General features: G+C 32.8%; 1 protein-coding gene, 1 non-coding gene and 1 pseudogene across 2 annotated transcripts; 2 read left to right on the top strand and 1 right to left on the bottom strand.

Annotated features, from left to right (window-relative positions):
- Window positions 1-269: 269 nt before the first annotated feature.
- On the bottom strand, window positions 270-752 carry LOC149261521 (uncharacterized; annotated as a pseudogene).
- A 2,323-nt stretch (window positions 753-3,075) lies between these two features.
- On the top strand, window positions 3,076-4,629 carry LOC149261519 (uncharacterized). Its single transcript, XM_089369571.1, has 3 exons — window positions 3,076-3,358; window positions 4,220-4,299; window positions 4,429-4,629. Exons 1-3 carry the CDS (start codon window positions 3,214-3,216, stop codon window positions 4,627-4,629), a joined length of 426 nt encoding a protein of 141 aa, XP_089225697.1. The 5' UTR covers window positions 3,076-3,213.
- On the top strand, window positions 3,101-3,202 carry LOC149261520 (U6 spliceosomal RNA). Its single transcript, XR_016261239.1, has one exon. It is a non-coding gene; the product is annotated as a U6 spliceosomal RNA (small nuclear RNA).
- Window positions 4,630-11,369: the final 6,740 nt, after the last annotated feature.

Raw genomic sequence — 11,369 nt, 5'->3', positions numbered from 1 at the left:
CCTATCCAATGTGATCATTAAACTCATGCAACATCCATAGAAGATATACCCATTTTGACCTAAATTAGTAAAATCCATTCAAATATTATATTGTATCTCTAGATAAAGATAACAAAGAGGGCCAACATGATGAAAATAAAATAAGAAATAGTAATTGAATGTAATTGTATGCATCTAGAGGGTACATATAATTGTCATAATGTAGTTTAAATAGTTATATTCAAGTATGAGGGCAAGCAAAATGTGTCGTAAAAACAAACAGATCAGAGCTACAACAATTGATGAGTGTCATAAATAGGTGATTCAAAAGACCTCAACAACTGCACGTTAGTAAATTGTTTACTTCCTTGGTGCACCATGCCAGGTTGATCATGGGAATCATTAGTTTGTGTTTATGAGGACCTACACATCATATCTATGGTGCCTTGAATATCGTGTGAGCTTGCAGCCTGAGAGCCTCTGAAACTACTCCCCTGCAGCATGCCAGAAATATTTCTTCCAAAGTTTCCCATTTCGCTTGCATCGGAAACATGTGGCTGACCTTGGTGTTGTTTATCTATAGAATTCACAATATTTGCAGGGAACCCACCTTTTGCAAGATTAATAAAGGACTTGGGATACATTGTTAAAAACTTGTCTGCTGCAAAAAGACAAAAGTTGTGTTCTACTCCTTACATTAATGTTGCTTGGGCCACAAGAGGTTGATCCTCTAGCATAAGATGATTCATTTTGAGACCTAATCGTGTGGTCATATCTAATGAAGGTGATGTTGAGGACCTTGAACTGCCATATTGATTTGACATAAGATAGAGAACACAACTAGAGTCCGAGACTCCTGATAAACCATCTGGGATAGATATAACATCTAAACCTACAACATTTTCTCTCAAGGAGGATGATAAGGTCAAGGATTAGCCCACATGATCATGTTATATATATATATATATATATATATATATATATATATAGATATATATATATATATATATATAACAATAATAATTATTAATGATTAATTAACTAATAATTAATAGTTAAAATACATGTCTCTAAGGACATGATTGTTTGTGAAGAGGTACCTGCATAGAATATATAAGCAATCTCTCACTCTCAATTGTAATCATCTCATCAATTATTTATATAATATTCAATATATAATTACTTGTCCTACAATGAGTGTCTTTGTCTTCGAAGTGTTCTGAAGATTATTGTGAAGTATGAACGTTATTCGTTACATTAGTATCGGAGTTGTTCAATCCTCTAGTTGGTTAACCATTGCATAAAGAACTAGTTTGATCTACACTTTGGCCAACAATCATTCATCAATCTTGTTGTCATCGCAACCAAAGTGTTTCACTACTCAAGTTGGAGTTTCTCCATTTTTTGCCAATTGACCCTTGGGTATATATATAAAAAAGGAAATATATATATATATATGTGTATAAAATAAAAAATAAAAACATAGTAATAAATGGATATATATAAAGAAAAAAAACTATAATAAAAAAATACATATTAAAAAAAATCAAAATTTAAAAAATTAAGAAAATTAATAAAAACATACATTAAAAAAAATATTTATAAATAAATATATATATATATATATATATATATATATATATATATATAAAAGAGAGGGTTAAAAAAATAACGAAATAATAAATAAAAAATTATTCAAAAATAAAAATAAAATAAAAGTACAAAAAATTAACATCAAAGTGCCGATATTAAAAAAATGTTATATAAAATAAATAAATTAAAATTGAAAGTAAAATAAAAGTACAAAAAATGTAACATCAAAGTGCTGATATTAAAAAAATGTTATATAAAATCAATAAATTAAAATTGAAAGTTGTCTCACAGAACCAAAGAAACAACCCGGCCAGGGGTTAAATTTGACGCCCGTATACCCGTATTTAGCCTTTTTACCCGTAAAATACGTTTTAATTTCAAATTTTCACGTCATGTGCAACGTGCCATTAATTTTTAAAAACGTCAATATGACGGGCAGGTTTAAAAATTAAAAGTTTTAAATTTTTTTTTTTTATAAATTTATATATATAAATATATTTAACCAATCCACCTGGCAGTACGGTAGTTCGCCAATTTTCCCATATCAGAATTATTGCTTCCGAATTACTTCTGCGAAAATTTCAATGAAAATTGTCTTTAAGAGAGCCAACTGGCACCGTCAAATCTGCTTTGAATATGACCGTAAAACATTAACACAATGGCGATATATCTGCCTGTCTGTGAAAGCAGTTCATTCGAGGACCCCGGACGGTAGCGAGGAACGGATCACAGACAGCCAGGCAAGCGTGAAAGCAGTTGCTGCTGTAAATGCCAATCGGAATGGTTGGTTTTGATATTAAAGAACACTTGTCAGTGGGTCAGTCTGTCTACCTAGTGCATGAATCAACTTTATAATGATGTATAAATATTTTTATCACAGTCGGAACTTTCCAAAATGATACAAAGTAAATTAAGAATTTGGATGATACTGAAACTAAAAGAATTCATACGGAAATTTAATCATATTTAAAATTTAAAAGTTACAGATCTTCTCATTAATAATATGTTCTTGAAATCTGAAAAAGATCTTTGCAGATTGCAATTTTAAAATGGATTAGTTTTTAAGTTCAATAAATCTTTGCGAAATTCTACATAAATTAAATTAGAAAATAACCACAAAACTTTTCAAAATATTGCAGTTAAAACTTCCTGTTCAAAGACCTAAAAAGACTGCAATGGCTTTTTCAATAGTTAACATTGCCTGGTCTTCGAGATGATCGAACGACGGGAAGAGTTTTGAATATCTATGCCTCGAGCACTAGATGTCACTCCTCCATTTCTATCTTTTCGGCGAGGTTTATTAACTACTTCGAAGAGGTTTTTGCTTCGAGCTATGGTAGGTTTACAGTCCTGAAACTTTGGAGAAATAGTTTGTCGATGTGCAAGAAAATCTATACAAGGCTTTATTCGGCTCTGGTTCATTCTCCTAGGCAGTTGAAAATGTTCCTCCATTTCTGGGTAAGGATAATTAAAAAAAAAAAGAAGTCTTTGTTTTTCTTCTTTTGAATGTAACATGGTTTCGTGCATTGTCTCTTCGGAGACATCCGAAAAATTGGAACGATACAGAGAAGATTAGCATGGCCCTTGCGCAAGGATGACACGCACAAATCGAGAAATAGACCAAATTTTTTCTTTCTGAAAATGGTTTCGTGCACAGATTTTGTAACTTCTATTAATTTTCGTTTCAGGTGGAAAGGCGGCGTGAATGGAGCCCAGGGTTTGGGGAAAACACTGAGTTCAGCTCCTCATATTGGGCACGAAATAGTCATATGGACAAATCCACCGGGTATTTATGTTTTTCTTAGCTTAAGCTCTAAAGGCTGGGATAGCCGTGAGTTTTAGATTCTAGGAGGGTTTCTCTGCTACATACCTTGACTATCTCTGGTAATTTGTTTTTAAAAGTATCATCGGGTTTTTCTAAGGCGAAGTCTGTATATTGTTTTAAGGGTATGGGGTTATCTCCCTGACCCATATCTGAACTGATTATACTCTGCATTCTAAGCTATGAGGCTAAGAGAATCTATGGTTTTGCAATCGCCTGATTTTCTTTGTTCATCTTTAGTTTCCTCTCTATCTTTCAAATGGTTTATATATATGAGAGTTTTGTTGGCAAGAAAGAGAGTTTTCAAACGTTGGTAGTGATTCTTTCCTTCGTTTATTTCTTAGCGTGAGTAGGTAGTTTTGTAGAAAACTTGTGTGAAGTCAGGTCGGGGTTCCGGACCCATCGACCGTGACCCGTAGTCCATAAATATATATTTCGTTGTTTTGAACGCTTGTGAGAAAATAGGTAGAAGCTCATGGTACACCGAGTTTTGGTTACTCTTATTATTCTTTCTTTGGTTAGAAAAAATGGTGTACTTATTATAAAATTGACTGAAAAAATTCGGGTTCGAATTTGTTTTATTTATTTCTCTCTATTTCACATAATGGAAATCTTTCTCTGTTTATTTAATAATCTGTTATATTGAACATTAGAGTCTAAATCTCCCACTTACTTTATCATAATTCGGGTTCGGTTATGACAATACAATTTCAAATTACAGTAAAAATACCTTTAAGTGAGACAGTGGAGAACACGATCAAATTCGTTGATACTCACTATTTTGTGCTTTTGATTCATTTCTCCAAAATCTGATGGATATCGCAGTGACAACGTTTGAGCGAAGCGAGGATGCTGTAACAGCTCTTACAAACCCTGATAGTTCGTTCCATGTAGCTTTAATAGAGGTAAATTTCAGCTTCAATTTCTCTTTATGGAAATTGAACAAAAGCCGGGGTTTTCTTTTGTCAAAATTTGCATGTATTTCAGCATAAATCTACAAGCACTGAGCATATTTAAATTTAGTCTTGCAGCAGGCGGCCTTCGGCGAAAGATTGGATGAATTCGACATTCTTGGTGCTGAGATTCGCAAGAATATCCCTACAATAAGTGAGTCTTCAAAGCTTATTTTTGCCTTCTCTGCCATTCTTTTCTCTTCAATTCTCTATACAGAAAATAATAGAGGGTCTGGTTCTTATATTTTAGTTAAATTTGACGCGCACATGTTATTTATCTAAATTTATAGATGCCTCTAAATTTGGTTTTTTAAAAATTTGTGATAAGGAAGGGCTTGTTCACCAGCATGAATTAATATTTGTAGCAATTTCATATGCATATGTTGATTGTGTTGATATACAAAAACAATTATGGAAACTTGTACAAATAAATTTTAAAAGTCATATGATGGGCAGTTTAAAAATAAAAACGTCATAAAAAAATTCCTTGACGGGTAGGGTCACCCGTCAAATTTAACCCCTGAACCCGACCCCCTTCTGCAGTCATTTTTTGACTCGCTGGCCACCGTATCCAAAAAACGGATCAACCAACCAAGTTGTCGCAGACGGCACCATTCGTTCAATAGAAAATGACTGCCACAACCTTTGCAGTTGTCGTCTCCACTACCGCTACAACAACTCAAACTTACTGCTACAACCACTATTCATAACACCCCGTCATCCACTATTGCCATCGAAGGAGGTCAATCCGCCAACCAAGCAACAGATCACCCAGAGTTGTAGTCCCCTGACAACACTCTATCCATGTCGATAATCCAACCATCATACAAAGGGAGAAATTAGTTAACAGGGTTCCAAAGTGGTCATCGATAAATCATGACCCTCCAACTGACCCAATTAATTCAATTAATTAAACCCTAAGGTTGCATTGTTGAAAGGTTTAATCAAATTCGAAAAAATTTATATTATTATTAAAATGCATAAAAATCTCCCAACAAGTTGAAACGTTAAGACAAGGTTTCAATATTGAATTATAAGGTTCAAGCATATTCTAGAAAGGGGTACCTTTTTAAGGTGGGCGAAAAAGCTTGAGGGACAAATTAAAAGGAATTTATTAAAAGGTTATACAACTCAAATTTAGTTTAACAAACAAAAAAGGGTAAAGTGAAATTTTATGAAATTTATTTTCACTAAACTACAAAGTTAAAAAAGACAGGTATTAAAGTATAAGTTACCAATAAAGGTATTATAGAAGGGCAAAGGTTTTTTTTAAGTAAAAAATTAAAGGAAGTCAAAATGAGTTCCACAAAAATCATTATTTTGAATTAAATGTTTATTTTGTATAACATATATTGAATATCCATGGATTCATAAAAATTGTAAATTATGTTGTACAATATGTGGAAAGTTATTTAATATGGAAGAATGTCAAGATGATGTACTGATGAAAATCACAGAATAAGAGGAAAAACTCGCAAAACTAGAACAAAAATTAATAGAAAATGAAGAGGAAATTTGGTGTCTAAGGGACCATAGCCAAAAATTACTTGCGAAGGTCAAGAAGTTTAAGGAAATAAATAAAAAAAATAGAAGAAGAAAAGGAATGTGTCAAGAATAAATTTAATGAGATTCTATCGGAGAAGAAAGAAGAAGATATGTGCTTAAAAGACCTGAATCAAAGGTTATTAGATCAAATCAGAGATCTAAAAGATAAAAAACTTATCAGTCAAAACATTGCAAATAAGGTTGATGAATCATAAACCAAAAAACTCTTACTTCTCAAAAATCTTAATTAGAGTCTACTCACTCAAATTAAGAAAATTAAAAATGATAAGAAATCATTGAACAACAAATTAAAATAATTCATCACGAAGGAAGTGTTGAAGTATTCAGTCCAAGTTCAATAAAAAGATACAAACATTGATGCAATCAATATCACAACTCAAGAAAATAACAAACCAGTTGAAGGAAAATGTATTCGGATGTTGGAGTTCAAACGATGGAAATTCCAAGTATAGAGTTTAAACCAATTCAACAACATTAGTTTTTGAAGTGAATTAGGAAATTTCCACACCCATGATAAGGGAAATTCAAAACTAAAGAACTCTTTATCAACATTTGAATAAGAAGAGTAGACTTTTCAATCAATCTACTTATCAGTATCACTCAGAACATAAACAACAAATTTATGTTCCAAGGAATACTGGAGTTTATGCAATTGAGTCTCGTAATAACAATTCATCACAAATTTCAAGTGACCGTAAGGTTCCACAGAAGATTAATTTAGGATGTTCAGATCCTTTCTCCGTGCGATAATTTTATATATCACTCCAAGAATCATATCATCTTGTATCAACGAAGATGACAGTTCCGATATGAGAAGACATTCAAAACATAAAAAGAGATCAAGCATTATCGACAATAAGATGAGGACAAAGCTTTTTGAAGAGGAAGACACTGCTATGAATAATATATATAATACAAATAATGTAAATAACAATAATAATGATTAATGATTAATCAACTAATAGGTAGTAGTGAAGAGGCATGTCTCTAAAGACACGACCGTTTGTGAATAGGTACCTGCATAAGGTATATAAGCAGACTCTCACCCTCAATTGTAATCATCTCATCAATTATTTATATAATATTCAATATATAATTACTTGTCCTACAGTTGATGTCTTTGTCTTCGAAGTATTCTGAAGATTATTGTGAAGTACGAACTTTGTTCGTTACATTGGTATCAGAGCATTCCTCTCACTCGGATACCATTGTAACGAACAAAGTCTGTACTTCACAATAATTTTTAGAATACTTCGAAGACAAAGACATCCATTATAGGACAAGTAATTGTATATTGAATATTATATAAATAATTGATGAGATGATGACAATTGAAGGTGAGGGCCATCTTATATACCCTATGCAGGTACCTTTTCACAAACGATCATGTCCTTAGAGACATGATTTTTCAGTACTAATTATTAGTTAATTAATCATTAATCATTATTAATGTTATTTACATTATTTGTATTATTTTATTGGAGTTTTCCTTGTATTGATGAATGTTTTGATTAATAGCTCCACTAGGCACAGTCTTAGAACCCTGTAAAAAGAAAAGAAACCTTTCAACATTATGATGAAACAACTATACTTGCGGATAAATTCCCATCATATGATGATTCATCCTCTTCCTTAACCCTCGACCAAGCTCCTTTTTACATATTTTCCAAGTTTGAAATCAATTGAATTCTCCTCCAAGTTTAAATCTATCCATGGATGCATGAAAGGTCACGATCTAGCGATCAAGATGATGTTAAGTCACTTGTCATCTATTCAAAGAAGAAGCAAATGTCAGTTTGCAAAATCTATCTTCAAATCAACAACAAGTGCAAGATGATTGCAATTTTAATCCTAACTTTAGTTTGGAAGGGGTAATAACAAATTGGTTGAGTTAATCTAGAGAGTTGAAGTTGATGCTCACGTTGCAACACTGAGATTCTCTATGAAAAAAGGAAGTTGTATATAAAATTCTATGAATTGTGGAAATGGTTGGGACAATGTATTGCTTTGCATGATTTTTTCTTCAAATAAATCAAAGCTTGATTATTGTGGAATTGCATTGCTCCCAAACAACACGGTTTTAACTACAAGGACATATTCACTCTGGAATGTAGCCAAGGGATCTCAGTGACATTCAAAAAAAAGTTTACAAAGTAACCCATTCTTCAAAGAAGAATGTCTCTTGAAAGTTGAAAGTGGTGATGATTTTCTCTTGTTCTGTGATAGCCAAAAACTTAATCTCACACTGACACCTTCATAGTGATCTATATAACTAATATATGATTTAAACATCAAGAAAAATCAGATCTAATAAAAAGTATAACATACAACATCAACAAAATGATGTTCTCACTCACACAAAGAATTGTAAATGGGAATTTGATAAGAACATCATTATAATAGATATCAACCAAGATATATAAACCAGACTTTTCTTCTGTTATTCTTCTGCTATCTAAACATAAATAAATAAAGGAGTTGTCATGCTCATATAGTACTTTATAGTACTTTTAGTTCAACATCAACAAGAGTGGCTCGAAGACTTTTTATTGTGACAAAAAAAAAATTAGGAAACCAGATAAAAAGTTCATGAATATAATCTCCTCTCAAATGTTTTGATGGCACACAAAAAAAAATTAAAGACCACAAAAATTTGTGAGCTGGCTATGAATCGAAAGTTTCATTTTCCATTAACGTAAGAGTTTGATTCAACTATCAGCACTTACAAAAAATGATCAAGGAACTACATAAACTGCACCAAAAAACGACATCATCTACCAATCTTGGTTTCTCTACAGTACCATAGAAAGTGGAAGGGGCTTTCGTATGAAGAGGGCGAACCCGATATAAGGGTTTCAAGTGTTCTCGACTCGCTTTTGCCTTATGCCAGAGCTGCAAGCCATGTTTTCTCCAAGGTTTGACGTCGACTGTTTCCCGCGTACTTATTTTCTCTTCTGTTGGAAGGTCGCGTAATCTAGATCAGTATTGGCAAATTAGAAAAAAAATTAAGGCACGCAACTCGGTTATGGCTCTCCAAATTCGGTCTAAAATTCGGTCTAGTAAGGGAATTTTCACTGGGCTACAACCCGCGTTTATTTAGCAGCTGGAAGTCGGGAGTTTTGTTTTCTAAGTTCACTTTAGTGAGTGAGTGAGAATTCAACCGATGGTTCCCGTGCATCCGCAAATTTGATTGATCTGGCAAAAAGTCTAAATTCGCCCTATTTTTCTACCATGGGGGTCGCCGATGAAGCAAGACTCGCCACAAGGCTATGGACAAAGTTCAAGAAAGACACTTTGCTTGCCCATTATAATTCCTTTGTGGTTGCTTTGCCAGCCGGGACATTCAAAATAGAGTCTTTTAAGCAGTACATGACACAAGATGCTTATTTTCTCAAATCATTTTGTCAAGCGTACAAGACGGCAGAGGATTGTGCAGATGATGACCATGATAAATCATCGATTAGTGAGCTACAAAAAGCCACTGAGGAGGAGCTCAATCTGCACAATCAATTCCTTGGCTGAGGACAGGAACGTTGAATTTGCAAAAGAGTGCACTCCCAATATGACAACAATGAAGTACACTAAATTTTTATTGGCAACAAATTTAGAATAGAACCACTACAAAATGCAGCTCCCATGAAACATGTGATTGCAAGGTAATCATTTTATTTCGTCCCCAGGCGATAACATATCTTGACAAATGGGACATAACGATATGTCCACTTCACCATCACCGTCACCTGTGCCGACGACGGATCGGACTGGAACGATAACTGTTGGGCAAGAGGCAACAACCACCATAGCAGCGGCTAAAGGATAATTCTAATGGCGAGCAATGTTTCGGTCTCGCAAATGAGGATGAAGATGAAACCATTCAACTCTCATTTTAATGGAATTAGCGGCATTACTATTTTCTTCCAAAAGTTGCAGTATCTGGTGACAATCTGCAAAACTACCACTCCATACAACTTGTTGGCTCCACACATTTCGGTCGAGGCGGCTCCAATCTACGATACTTTCGCAGCAAAACAATATTCATGTTTTCAGCCATTGCAACACAGATATTCTCTTTGCCACTGTACTTCAAAGGACACCATTCAAGGCTGGGTTTCTGTCCTATATCTTCTAATTGATGCACAAACACATTATCCCAAATGTTGTCCAATTCCCACTCATGTCCGCTCTCTCTGTCAATCCATCTACGGACTACGCTAGAGATCAAGTGTTTCCGAACAAAACCTTCATTTTCCCTTGATGTCGCCTCTTCTTCATGTGAAAGTCCATCGGTTACACTTGTTACAGTACAAGTTACAAATATTTTCCACTCTATGCCTCTATTTGACGCTCTCAAAGATATCTCTCGCCGATTTTTGAAAGATAGGTTGTGAAAGAAAGGTTGAAGAAGGAGCTTGCACGTATAAAGCGAAGAAACTGTAAAGAGAATAACAAAAAACTCTGAGGAAAATGGGACAATCAAAAGACTTCTCTCCCAAATTGCGAAAACGCTAGCACAATCACAAGACCTTCCTCCTCTGATATGTAATGCTTTATATATCTACAATATCATTTTGAAGTCCATATTTGTATTTCGGAGTTTTTGATCCCAAGGAATAACTTGGGATAAGAGGGTAAGATTTCAATTTTTGTTATTGTTAAAAATTTACGGATTCAATACCTAATTTTTTATTTTTTATATATATATTTTTTATTTGGATTCTACAAAGTTCTTAGATCACATTTGTGATTCTAACGAATACATGTTTTATTTTGGATAAATTTGACTAAAAAATATGACAGAAAATTTGCCTAAAATAATCTACAAATCAAAGATTGAGATTTATCTTAAAATAGTTATATCATTTTTTCTTTTTTAATTAAATTCATTAATATAAGATAAGAGTATATAGGCAAGTGTTTTGATAGATGAGTTATGGTTTTTTGGACATATTATATTGATAAGCCATGATATTGTAACAAAGACTATTTACAAATTAAAAATCTTATAATAAAGTAAAGTTGAATCTTTATGGTTAATATTCTCATTAGATTTTTTTTTATTTTTTTTTTAATATATATTGATTTTTTAAAAATAATAATAATTACAAAAAGTACGAAAAAATTTCTTACTTTCCATAATATGGATCACATAAGCCTAAATTAAGATAATAATTAAGTTCACAATTTTAATTTAGTTATTAGTAATTATTAGGCGCATGGTGAAGATTTAACCTCCATGGAATACCCATAATAGTATTCACAAATCAAGGGTTACTATTTACCACCAAGTTAGTTATGCTCTTTTAATTAATTTATCTCAAAATAATTAATTAAAAAAATGTCATATCAACACATATAATATTAGAATGTGGTATTGATAAAGCCAAGCCATGGTATTGACCCATGGTAAAGTGGTAGTGAATCTCTATAGTTAATAATATTGTTACGTTTTCTAAAAT

The sequence above is a fragment of the Pinus tabuliformis genome, chromosome 6, assembly GCF_031772625.1.
Source record: "Pinus tabuliformis cultivar Carrire ecotype Pingquan chromosome 6, CPIR1, whole genome shotgun sequence".
Taxonomy (NCBI): Eukaryota; Viridiplantae; Streptophyta; class Pinopsida; order Pinales; family Pinaceae; genus Pinus; species Pinus tabuliformis.
This window is presented reverse-complemented; position numbering and strand designations above follow the sequence as displayed.

What these genes read in the sequence shown, in the direction of transcription:
- LOC149261519 (XM_089369571.1), top strand. Translation starts at nt 3,214, where the DNA reads ATGGTTTCGTGCACAGATTTTGTAACTTCTATTAATTTTCGTTTCAGG. An exon ending in CATATGGACAAATCCACCGG is followed by an intron (nt 3,359 to 4,219) that starts GTATTTATGTTT and finishes TGGATATCGCAG; the next exon opens with TGACAACGTTTGAGCGAAGC. An exon ending in TCCATGTAGCTTTAATAGAG is followed by an intron (nt 4,300 to 4,428) that starts GTAAATTTCAGC and finishes GTCTTGCAGCAG; the next exon opens with GCGGCCTTCGGCGAAAGATT.